The sequence below is a fragment of the Antrostomus carolinensis genome, unplaced genomic scaffold, assembly GCF_000700745.2.
Source record: "Antrostomus carolinensis isolate BGI_N321 unplaced genomic scaffold, ASM70074v2 scaffold20754, whole genome shotgun sequence".
In the NCBI taxonomy this organism is placed as follows: domain Eukaryota; kingdom Metazoa; phylum Chordata; class Aves; order Caprimulgiformes; family Caprimulgidae; genus Antrostomus; species Antrostomus carolinensis.
The window spans coordinates 1-13,483 of record NW_010310358.1 but is presented as its reverse complement, the minus strand read 5'-3'; the positions used below and the strand labels follow the sequence as shown (position 1 = coordinate 13,483).

At 38.1% G+C, this 13,483-nt stretch overlaps 1 protein-coding gene across 1 annotated transcript in view; it reads right to left on the bottom strand.

Moving 5' to 3' along the window:
• Nucleotides 1-12,522, bottom strand: part of CLSTN1 (calsyntenin 1) — a 37,755-nt gene extending 25,233 nt beyond the window's left edge. The window contains exons 1-3 of the mRNA XM_029084606.1: nucleotides 12,501-12,522; nucleotides 7,201-7,225; nucleotides 3,936-4,060 (exon numbers count right to left, since the gene is read on the bottom strand). Coding sequence (XP_028940439.1) covers nucleotides 3,936-4,060; nucleotides 7,201-7,225; nucleotides 12,501-12,522 — 172 coding nt within the window. The remainder of the gene's footprint in view (nucleotides 1-3,935; nucleotides 4,061-7,200; nucleotides 7,226-12,500) is intronic.
• Between the last annotated feature and the right edge of the window lie 961 nt (nucleotides 12,523-13,483).

Here is a 13,483-nt window from a genome sequence, read left to right as displayed (position 1 = left end):
GTGTCCAGGTGGGTTTGAACATCTCCAGAGATGGAGACTCCACAGGCTCTCTGGGCAGCCTGTCCCAGGGCTCCGGCACCCTCACAGGAAAGAAATTTTTCTTTAAGTTTGTCTGGAACTTCTGGTGTTCCAGTTTGTGCCCATTGCCCCTTGTCCTGTCACTGGGCACCACCAAGAAGAGCCTGGCCCCATCCACTTAGCCCCCACGCTTCAAGTTTTTATAGACATTGATAATATCCCCCCTCAGTCCTCTCTTCTCCAGGCTGAACAGTCCCAGCTCTCTCATCCTCTCCTCATACAGGATTTGCTCCAGCCCCCTCATCATCTTTGTGGCCTCTGCTGGACTCCCTCTAGAATTTTGATGCAAAAATAGCTGAAATACTATTGCAACAACATTTCCTCTTGAGTTTGCCAACTGGCTGTGCAACATATTTGTTGTACACTCACAGAATCACTCACTGGATGTGACAAGATCAAAATCTTTATGTGTTTGATTACACAGTGCCATCCATCATCTCTACTTATCGTTCCTGTACAACCACCACCCGGCTGAGTGCTGCAGTACACACAGACAGGACGTCAGCACAGCTCCCTGCCCAAAAAAACCACGAGCTGGAGGTGCAGCACGGAACCATCAGTGCTCGCCCACCGCAACCAGTGAACCCCACACACCTCCAGCCACAGGCAGATAGAAAGGCTGGGTGGATTTTTGGGTTTGTTTTGTTTTTTTTTTTAAAGAATGAATAGAGATTCTGCAAGATAATTTTCAAAGCTCTATGCATATTCATGATCTAAGTCAAAAAATTCCTAACCCCCACAAAAATACTTCTTGCATCCAAGATTAGTAAGGGGAAAATAAAGTATTGTGGCTAAGAAGTGGTTTTCTCTAGGGGTGGGGGAAGAAGGATTAAAACCCTGTTACAGACACATCAAAAAATCCAGGGAAACATTTCCTTCCACAAGGGAAACGTTTCAAACATCTTGTTAGCAAGACCCTGTGTTTTACTCTCATAACAAAACACATTCAGCCATCTGAAGGCATCCAGATACAATATTGTTTGTTTCAAATGCAATAAAAATTCAGTTCCTTTTTGTATAGTAAAGAGGAAATCTATACTGAGAGCTTCAGACATTAAACTGATTTTGGACACAAATTAATGTACAGTAGAAAATGTAGCTGTCCTTTATTTAATTTTTTCAGAAAAAACATTTTGGATCAAATTCCAACATGACTCAAATTATAACGTAGAAAAGTTTAACTAAGGAAAAAGAATGGTCATTGTCTTCTCAAGCAGATCCGTAACAACCATGGTACAAAAGACTGATTCCACAGTCTCTACAAATCTACAGTGTGACAAAGCAACCTGGCATGACTATATTCAAACCCAGTTTTCAAAAGTGTGTTGTTTCAGATGTAAAACCATACAAATTATCCTAGAAATAAATGTCTGTATAACCCTACTTATTTTTGTACACTTGAATTTTAGGCTCATACCCACAGTACAGAGCAAGCAAAGCAATAACATCTTTTACTTGCTCCACAGTTCATGTACTACAAATCATTTAAATGAACTGGTGTCAAGATGTTTCAATGTGCTCAAAACTGAAATAAAGCAAAAAGCTCTATTTAAAATATTTGAAACCTGCAGAGATCTCAGAAGTTTCACAGCTTAGCTAGGGGGTACAGTTAATTAAAATATCCAACCTTTTGAAGCATGAATAAATTTGATTTTTAAGTAGGCATATACCAGTTAGAGATGAAATGGGCATTTAATCCTGCAAATGCTTTGTTTTGCTGTGAAAACATGTCACTGATCTAATGAGCTTCTCACACTTAAACACCCACACAGATGCTGCTGGACAACAACGCTATTCTCCACCCCAGAACATGACTACAGCACCACCAACTAGAACTGATATTGCTGAGTCATCACGTCTCCCACATTTGGTCTCCTCAAAGACAGATTCAAGTATTGTTCCATTTAATGGCAGACAAATACTTTCTAGATTCCCACAGCACAGTCATTCAAAATTTAGGCAGTTCAAATCCAACAGTCATATTAAGGAAAATTTCTTTATGACGTTAGTATGCTATACTCAGAATTTAAGATAACTATTTTAAATCCATAGTTCTGACACTGCTGCTTAAGAACTGTATTTGAAAGCCAAAACATATAATATTTACATGAACATTTAATAAAACCAACTTCCAGCTGGCAAAAATGTTCATTAAATGAAAGCAGGTTTACACAATTTAGAGCAATACAATGGAAAAGCAGTCTCATTTGAAGAGATGCTTTGACATCAGGTTTTCCACTGTAAATTTCACAATATATTTGAAAATATTCTGCCAGTACTTTCTTAAAGCTTCATGATATCCAGTACTCAGGAAAACTTTACTATCCACCAAAAGCAATAAAACTGCCATTTTCGAAATTGGTTCAATGCTGTCAAACTACCACCACCTACATTTAAAGCACTTAAGTACTTCAAGAGATTATTAACATTCTCCTAATCACCAAGTACACAGTTCAGCCTTTCTATACCTCTTTTTTACTTAACAGATTTTGTGTATCCCAACACAAATGTCTTTATTTGGAAATGAAAAGTTTTTTTGTTCATAGACAGCAGTTTTATTTCCAGTTAAGATCATTTAAAAGCCTCTGCCACGTGTATCCAATGCACAAGAAAGTCTGAATTTCAGAGGTTTACCATTATCTCTAAACTTCTTGAACTTGTAAGGCAGCCTTGGAGATAATTACAGCCTTATGATAATGCAACAAAACCGTTACTTTAAGTACCACTTTAAGAAATTGTGACCAAGTTGCCATAATGCTGTAGCATACAATGCAGTTAGCATGCTGAATGCTCCAAATGGCTGTACATTTAATCACTCTCTTCTTCTATCACTTCCTCTTTGAAGCCAGGCTAAGCAATGTTCCCAAATACAGATAAATTCACATCATGTAGGTATTTTACTAGGATTCTTAACACTAAAAGTTTAATCAGCCAAGCAAGCTTCTGCCAGTACCTAATTTAAGCTTGTGTTATCCACTATGACTAATTTAAAATACCTGCAGACGTCCAGTGGTATTCTTCAAACACAGTTTTCCCATATTTTGTCAAAACAAAAACGTACTTTCCATAATTCTGCATCCAATTAATGAATACAGTATTTGTAAGCAGTCATTTCCAAAAAAAACCACAAAAAAACAAAAAACTCCAAACCTACTGCAGAATTTTGTAAGAAGTTTGCACTGTCATCTGCCAGTCCTATGTTGACAGTGATGACTTAGCCTATGTTCTGCAACTGGCTGGTGTATTACTCCATATTCTTTGTTGTAGGAGAAAAAGTTTTTCAGATAGAAGAGGCCATATATTTTTTAAAATACCCTAAACCAACAAGTAAATTTATCACAGAAAGTCCAGATTTCTATAGGAATTCTCAGTCCAAATACCATACAGAAGAAATGCAATCTTAATAGACTGAAAACAGTAATTAGTAGAATTAAGAGACAAATCAAAACCACTAAGAAAACAAAAAACTCTCTACAGAAAGTTAAGAAAATAATTGTTTAAGAACTCCCGGACTGAATGCTGTGAAATGTGGAATCTATAGGATTGAAGAAAAGGTTAGACACTATGCAAAAAACCAAACCAAAACAAAAGCAACAAAAACCCAACATATATGCATGAAATTGAAAGAAGCATGGAATATCTGCAACAGAGAGTACTCTCTGCTCTGGATATTTGGATATAGCTGTAGATTAAACGGCTGTAAATATGAAATAAAACTCTGATCCATGCACAAACATTTCCGAGGGTCTAAAAGCTTTGACAGATTATGCTACTGTTAGGGAAAACACACTGAGTAACACACAGCATTTGTCATGAAGAAAGCATTTCCACTTCTTAGAAACAGATGAATTCTTTACCTGCAAAACGCAGAGGCGCATCTTTGTCCAGGGCTATTAGAGGGGGGTCCAAGAGCACCGTGTTGTCATTTTCTGTAACTATACCGTGGTAGGTTGTTTCAATCCATGGCTTATGCTTGTTAACTGAAAGGAAAACAAAGTACAAAGTCAAACATTTGAAACAGGCAACTTCTTTAAAAAATGCTTTATAATACCGATTTCACTATTTTGCTCTCATTTTCCTAAATCGGAATCAGTATTTTACTAAATTTAAAAAATTGAGACAAAATTCTGGCTAAGTTCAGAAGAGTTCAGTGTCCCTGTAGGCTTTCCAAAAGTAATTCAGAGAATCTAAATTAGTCTCTTAACTGTGCTGGGATACAAGATGCTGCTGAAGTGCAAATCAAAAACCTAACAGAGATGGGGAGCTGCCAAGTGTGACACTAGAAAAACTTATAGTCAGCACCAGGTGAAAAAAGACTGGCCAACACGAAACACGAGGCTGTATTCACACTCTACTTCTCTCCAACTTGGAAAACTTGGAATGCAGTTGATGGACTATTCTTCAGAATGTGAAGGCTTCTTCTAGTTCCAATATTTCTTCTCATGTGGAGTTGTTTACTATCACTAAGATACAGGTGGAAAAGAAATTAAACTCATGAATTTCTACACAAGGCCTAAGGACACTGGTCAAGAAAAAAAAAAACCAACTGTGAGCAACAGACATTTCTGTCCCCGTGTAAGATCTATACCTAGAACCTTTCCTATCACTTTTACCAGTTGTTTCTATGGCATCCCAGCTAAAGCAGGACTCCAGGAGCTCTGCTGAAGCTGGAGAACTATGCAAAATGCAAGAAAGAGAGAGAGAGGAGAGGCAATCAAAAAGGGTTTCACAGTCCCACACCTCGGCTGCAGAGACACAACACATGCGTTCCAGGCCCTTCTGGGTTTGGAGCACTGGTACTTTGTACTCTAATCTACCACATGCCTAATGCAGATTTCACAGAATCAGAATCATTTAGGTTGGAAAAGAGCTTTAAGATCATCAAGTCCAACCGCAAACCTAACGCTGCCAAGTCCACACTACGGGAAGAAGGGATCAAAATCTCAGGCCTTTTCAGGGCTCTAACAGAATGCCTTGAAAGCTGAGTAAAACACTGACTACTTTCTATATCACTTATTCAGTAGCTGCTTTGAGAGACTGGGAAACTCCACTAAAAGTTTGTCCATTAAAGCATTCTTCAACTCTGCACAGAAGAATTGGTAAACTGATCACCTGAGCGTGTTTAAAATGACTGGTCGTCTTCCTCTGCTGCAAAGAAATGCAGTTTCTTTCCTTGTCAGACTGAAAAAACAGCTTTTTCTAGTACATCATGAAAGATCTGAGACAAAATGCTACGTTAGCTACTAGGTTATCATCTACGACATGACAATCCAATGTGAGAGAGTCTTGATTATTAAATATTTATCTTTATGTTATGCTTTCCAAAGATGAATACAGCTTGCAGTCCACAGAACCAGCAGATGCGGTGTAACAACTAATCCTTCTTGACAGTTGAATATATTGTTTCTCTTGATCTAGCTCTCTTCATGCTGAGGTTCTCTACATGAATCGGTTTCACCTAAATTGTTTAGGGCAATGTGTATCTGCTACTTCAAAAAACCTCTTAGGTTACCCACATACTCCTGCTTCTTCAATTAATGCTATTTTTGCAGATCTGATTCTGAAAGGTACGTATCTAGCTGCTTAGAATCTATGGAAAAGATTCATCTAGAGGGCTTGAAAACTGCTCCTTACCATACAAAACCAAGTCATCTTCAGCAAATTATGTGTAAATACAAGAAATGCTTTGCTAGAGGTTATAACAAGCATACCAAATGGCATTCAGTAAGTGAAATCACTCAGATTTTGGTCTTCATGAAATCAAGTACATGCAACTTCTGAAATAAATGCCTGTGCAATCACAGCGAATTATGCACTACAGCAGGAACACCATTACACAGTTGAGTCCTGCTATTTCACCTTCCTAAAGAATTACTTAAGGAGACTGTCAAAAGGAGATGAGATGTAAGGCTAACCCAGACTTTTGAATCCTGCTTCTACAACAAACTAAAACAGATTCATGGTGTCTGTCATATGCTTACCCAGGGGAATTAAACAGTGATAAAAGGACATTTAAACAAATTATTAAATCTAGAGGTAGAGAATTCATACAGGAAGCTGTAACACTCTCCCAATGTGCTTTTATCTGCAATCTTTTACTAGTTAGTAGCAACAAACTACTAAACAGGATATAATATCTTTGTACATAATAATGCAGCAAGAGAGAACTCACAACAAACTATTTTAATGCAAACAGTGTTTAATTACTGCCGTGTGGTTTTATTCAATATGGCAACACTATCTTTATTGCCTCAATCCACTCACATGGGCATGCTTTCAATATTCAGCATACCAAATAGCCGGCTAAATGTCAGCCACATTGTTCTATTTACCCAGAAAAGCACATTGCTGCAGCACCCTCCAAGGAACTTGGCGTTTCCAAACAAACTCTGTCATGCTCAAAGGGACTAACACAGCATTCCTCCCGCAGAGGGAAGGCCCCAGCGACTGCTAAAGTGAACGGCTCCAGTTGAAACACGTCTCTCAGTTCAAATCTGGTCTAAAGAAAAGTGTTTCACTCCTACAGCTACGGCTGGCAGGAGCACAAGGAGGACGCGGTTGTGTATTTTTCTGTCAGTGCATCTGGGGCAGTTATACCTCAATTGCACATACCAGAGTCTTTCCATCCGTTCATCTTCGCCTTTGCAAGGACCTAGTATAAAATCCTAGAACAGATCTCTGCCAGAAAAAACTCTGTCTTCATCCTAATGTTTCTCAATGTAGATCACAATTTTAATTTTTTTTTTTAAGCATTAAGAAACCTTCTCCTAATTTAGCAACCTACAGTAAATCCCACTACTGGAGGGTAGAGAGTTCTATAAAAGCTTGAAGTACTGTAACCACATATGAACAGAATTATGAGTATGCCAAGCATCTGCAGAGTCTAGTGAACCTTCAAACAACAGGCCCAGATAAAAGCAAAGTCATGTCCTTTTATTGTGCTGTAGACAATAAAATCATAAAGCTTAAACCCCTTTGTGTTTAGGAAGGCTAAAACATCACCAGATTTTAAAACATAAAGCTTAAATCCCTTTGTGTTTATGAAGGCTAAACATCACTGGATTTTAAAACACCAAACTTACTGCTGAATATCAAGAAAGGCCTGTTATCCATCTCTGTGATCTACTGACTCCAGCATAACCACATACTGCAAGAAATTCTCAAGCCAGCATTTGAAACGAGGCACAGCTTATGAGCGAGACATTACTGCTTCCCCTGAACCAACTGCAGAATCGAACCAAGTATTATTCTGATCTCAGCTGGCTGAAATATTATTAAATGTCAGACTGAAAACTATCCTTTCACATTTTTTTTCCTCTTTAATCATCACAAGACTCCTGAAATCTATAGAGAAAGTTGTTCAAAGCCCAACTGTTAATTTCAAACCAAAACAATCAGCCTATTCCAAGCTTGACACTAACCAAGTGCCCTGAGCTGTTAATCTCTTGCCATTTAACTGGGATAAACTACACTGGTTTCCTTGAAATACAATATTCACACTATTTGCAAGTGCCTCAACTGGAATCTGCTGTAAATCCCAACTAGTATTTAATCTAGACAAGTGGGAGAAGCTATCCTGGCACAATGCAGCAAGCTGACATCTACTTAGTTTTTAGTGGCTGAAAGAATTTAAAAGTCAGTTAAGCATACTTCTTTTTCCAGGTAGCAAATTGAATTGAGATGCTCAGGCAAGAACCTTTGCTGCTGCCAAGCAATGACTGAGCACGCAGCTGCAAGGTGAGCACAAGCCACTGGTCTAACTGGGTTTATCTAAATATTCATCCTACCTAAAGCATTAGGAGGAAAGGGAACTGGTGCCTGATGTCATGTGTGCCTTGAACACTAGTTTTTAAAATCCCATTCGCTCTAGGTAAACGTGCTGGGTTTCTCATAGAACTCAACAGACCAGCTTTTACACTGGAACTACTGGAACTACTACTGACTCGTCTGCAGAAAAAGGAATGTACCTCAAAGAAAGGATGCTTCACTGCAAAATGCAATCCATCACATCAACCAGCAGCAACTTTTTCCTGCTGTTTAAAAGAATTAATGAATGTAAATGAGTATGTAGGCAGGGCAATGGGGTTTAGGGCTACTATGGAAACTTTAATCAAAAGCTAGACTCTTAAAACAATCAGAATTAATCCAGTTCTATTATTTGAATGTGAACATACTAAAACTAAATGTACTTCTCAATGTCCTTTCTAAGGACTTCTGTTACCTTCTTACAAGTGGTCAGAAGTTTATTTGACTTAAATGGGATCTGGCACCCACATAACTGAAGATTTAGACACACCTCAACCATAAAGGACTGTAGCTGAAAATATTTTTTCTTCTGGGTAACTATCTCTTATATATAGTGTTGTTTAGCCACACTATGGATTATCTTTAGAACTAGATCAAGATTATTTATGTCAAAACAAATTCTTAAGAACTAACTGGTAAAACACATTGAATGAATTCAATAACAAGTACTATAGTTTGAAAACTAGATGTTCAATCTAGTGACTCTAGATAAATATAAAATCTTCATTTTTAAAATCCACCTTTGAGACTTCATGAAAAATCCAGACAGTGCACAAAAAAAAGAGAATTATATTCTCTGACAATTCAAATGAACTGCACTCAATGAACTGAGTAAACAGCCCTTTACTCCTGTCCTGAAAGTCTGAAAAGATTTTGATTACTGTACGTCTTTTGTTTGTCTTCCTCTTGATGTAAGAGAATACAAGCATGCCTTTCAGTGAGACAATAAAAACTCTAAAGTATGTCCTACCTTGAATATTCATAATTTAGTACTGTTCTGATGAAATTTCAAGCAATATCATTAAAAGAACAAGTTTGTGTAGTACATAACCACAGAAAATACAGCTCAGCTAAGGATCTACACAGTCATATATGCCTTCTCCACCCCAAAAGTAAAGTTTAATAAAAAAGGGTGTAGCATGGCCTGATTATAATGTGTTCTGTTCCTGCCCTAGACTCACCAGCCTGCAATTCAGAGCTGGGTCTCTATTTTCTATTAGAAAAGGGTGAGGATTAACTTTGTATATAAACAACTTGAAATATATCAGTGGTACTGAAAAGATTGATTGAGTTTGTTTATTTAATTGGGTCTTCTCATACCCGGAATTTTACCAAAAAATCATTGTCTTACAATCAGGTACAAACAATGGGATAAAACTGAACACAAGCTTTGCTTAAATGGAGTTTCTTGACAGCATGGAACTTTTTTTATTGGTACTATGGGTTTCCAAGACAAAATATAGGAGGATGAATGTGCACTAGGAGAGGAAACAGGTAAGGGCATGGTCACCCACTAACATTAACCTCTACGGTTCCTAGTTGAAGGAAAATCAAGTGGCTGAAACTCACCTCACAATTTCAGATCTCTATCTTGGATTCTTTGACACAGTTAAGGAACACTCATAATTTGTGCTCTGGAAGCTCAACTATCATATGCTGGGACCACAAAGTAATGTTTATTAATTGTCAGGTATCCACAGTTTGAACCTGTACAATTAACACTAATTCTCCAAACACCATATTCAAACTAATGGCTTTAGGAATTCAACAGGGTTTATTAAATTATATTTTGCCTAGGGAAAAATCTCTGGTTTATCAGCACTTACAGTTTCCTGCTTTACCCTGAACCTGTTGCCTAAATCCGATTTTATTTGAACAAAGAGACATGGAAGTTTTGCTATAAACCTGAAACTAACGTACAAGCAAATGACTGATTAAAAACTAGTTGTAATTTTTATTATCCACAGCTGCAGCAGAAGAAATGTTCAGAGCGCCAAAGACCTCAGAAAGAGGATATACTGACCAAATTTCAATTTGGATAAAAGCCTGGCAGGGAAAAGATCAAAACAAAAATATCCCAACACAAAACAGTCAAAATAGGATTAAGGCAACAAAGCCTTGATTTTTGAAGTTAAATTTAAAATATTTTAAACTAAACAGAACACTGAAAGAAAACATAAGCCTCTAACTGTAAACAATTTAATAATGTTCTCTTAAATGTTGCTAATTACATTGCAAGAGTGGAAATCACTTAACTTTCTGTTACCGTATTTCTAAACTTCACTCCTTGAAAGGAAATCTTATTTACAAATACAGCAAACATCAGCTCAGTATAGCCAGCACTTCTGGCTCTACTTGTTAACTTAAAAACAGGGAAACCATCTGGGAGCAGAAGCAGCAACTTGTTTTCAATCTGAATACAAAGCAAGTGAGATGAGACCTAATAATATAGACAAAGGACAGACAGTTCTTCAAAGGTCCTGAGTTTTCTAATACTCCTTTCTAAAGGCTCCTAAGGAGGTTTAGTCTCTACTGAAGCCAATGTGAGTCAATCAGTACAAATCAAATAAATTAGAGTGCAAAATAAGATTTATTTAAGGCCAAGGCTTCCAACTTACTAAACTCTCCCATGTTTTGAGGTATCGCTTCTGTCTTTGACAATAACGATAATGATACAAGATGTATGTCCCTTAATATCATAAACAAAATTTCAGAGAGCCTTCGGTGAATACAACTAAATAGAATGAGAGATAAGGCTCAGAAAAACGGTAAAGTGCTTTTGTTCAGAAAACATCAATGGCCACAGAAGCTTCTTCTCTGCTGCAGAACAGTTCCATAGCCATGAGCCACTAAGCTATCAGATACTTAGATTTTCATGGCAGAAAATGTCACTTTACCCAGAATACCAGAAGTCTAATTTAATCTGTTTGAGATGAGATGTTTCACATTATGCTGTCCTGTGGCCTGATCTGGGCTAATCTTCAAGCCTTCCAACTTCCATGAGAAACACCAGTCTATGAGCCTACCTTCTGTCCTCCTTAAAAAAAACCCTCTTTGCAATAATCTGAAACTGGTGATTTCAAGTTTGCAGAAATATTAAGACCTCAAACTGAATATATATTTACAAATCTAGAAAAGTTTCTGTTGATATATTTTCCTGATAACTTGGCACAAACAGCATAACCTGCAGCCTAATAATATGGGAGAAGGCAACTGGCACGATAGCATTCCAAACACACAGTAAACCATGCTTGCCCAGACCATCTCTCCTCGATTTCAATTTCCACAGCAGTGTATTATTTTATATAATATATACAGAAAAAGAGATGAAAATTGTTTGCATGAACAGATGGCTGTGTATTATGCTTTCCCAAGCATTATGCATCATAGAAAGGTCTAGCACTGGTTAATTCTGTCTCCTCTTCTCAGTGGTCTCTTACTTTCATAAATGCTTAGAGGCAGGAAAAAAACCCCTGCCTCCATTAATAGCCAAATTGTCTCTACATAATCCTTTGGCATAGTCTTATATTTCCTTGTCTCTAAAAAGGAGACAGAAACCTAACCACCAGCTCTGTATTATAAAGGTTGTTCCTGTGTCAAAGAAACATCTGCAGTAAGAGCGTGGTAGTGAGAAAGTGGTTTGTGGTTTGGATTTAAGACATTCACAGCACCAGATAACTTCCTGAAAGAAGCACAGATCAGCAAAGCTTCCTCAAGATAGTATTACTTTGATCAATACCCTTCCTAAATTACAATAAGTTGGAAGAGGCCCAAGGCAACAGAAGAATATCACTCTACCTGATCAGTAACTGTGGAAGAAGCAGCCATTAGCTGCACTGCATTGCATTCTGTCTGAAAAGTCACTCCACTCCCCTCCCCATGCAGCTCTGTTGATAAATATCCAATTGCTTCACTTTGACAAGCATTATTTGAATAACTACTTCTTTTCCACTGCAACATTAGTCCAACAACTTAAGATATACTTGGGTCAACTTGACGAATTACAAGATAAATTCAACTGAATTAAGTTTTGCATCAGCTGGACAGGAACACGCCTCTTCAGAACCTGAACTTTGCACCCCTTAAAAGAACTACAGGGAAGATGGTGGGTCAGCTAGCTCACACCTAACTTTTGCGTAAGATCACATCTTAAAAAGCTATTTCTGTTTCCTTCCATTATCAAAAAAAGAAACCACTCCTCACTCCCCTGTTCCAGTCACAGGAATACGCAGAACTGCAGAATGGAACTCACCACTCTGGTGCAGCCTTTCCAGTCCCTTTCTGCACATTACTGCACCAAATACAATTCAATTTTCACCACTTATGACAAATCTTTGCGTCCTCAGTAACAAGGAACTATAAAAGTCACAGATGAAAAAAATGAAGCTGTATTTGAAAAAAAGAAGGGAAAAAACCAAACAAAAACCCCAAAACCCCTCCCAAAAAACTGACAATACAGCACAAAACTGAAAGTTTACTGCAAATGCTTCTGAACAAATGTTTCTCCTACCAACAGGGAAATTAAAGTGAGTTGCCCTAGCAGCTTTCCAGGTGTTCTCCAGAGCCTACTTGTCATTAAATGTAGGATCTTCGTGTAGCATTATCAACAGGCCTACCTAGAGCAGCCAAAAATATCATGAGGACTATGGCAACTGCACTTACTAAGCCAAACCAGACCTCATACACTAACTCAGTTATGTGTGATGAAGTTTAGCAGATCAGGACCTGCAGACCAGCAGCTCTGCAGATTAGACTGAAAACAAGTGAAAAGAAAACAACTGAAACAGCCTCTAACAAACTGCAGAAGAACTGACTGACAGAGCTGTCCAGTGCAACGCTATCTAAATTGGCCATTCATTTCCCAGTACCTCTTTATTAGATTTCTTTGAAAATGGTTTGCAATCTGAATTTTATTTATAATTTCAAATAATGGAAAAGCCTAGCAATTCAATGAAATTGTGCTTCTGTATTGGTGTGGTAAATATTAAATTTAACGACTCCAAAAATAGCAGTGAATAGGTGGTACTTCAGAGGTCTTGTACAGGTAAATTATGGCCACTGTCTAAAGAGCTGTCAGACTTTATTACAGCAGCAGCCTCTTGATCCTATATAGGGAAATTGCAGCAAGATGTGTCCTTAATGAGTTGGTTTTGTGTGAGATCAAGAACTTCCATTCGATGTCTGTGCAAGCCATTTTAAAGCCAGGCTTCTAATCTACACTCAAATTAAACGCAAGATCTCAAGTCTCATCATATGATCAGCTAAATCTTGCAGAAACGGCATTCTCAGTGCAAGGGGTAACCTTCAGGTAAGGAAGCGTTTGCAAGCCTCTTACAGAAATCTGCTCAGGAGGAGACCTGCAATGCGTATACTTTTACTCCACAAGATCAATCAATAGCCACAAGGCCAACATTTAAAAGCGCCGTGTCGCTTCAGATTTAGCAAAGCTGAAGGTTTCACTCTCGCTAACCACCAAAGGAGGATTCTTTAGGTGAGCCCAAGGCCAGGCTTCCCAGGGGCTCTCCGAGGTGTTTGATGCCCCCCGCCCGTTCCGATGGCCACCAAGGCTCCCTCACGAGCCCAGTCCCCGCCGCACGCA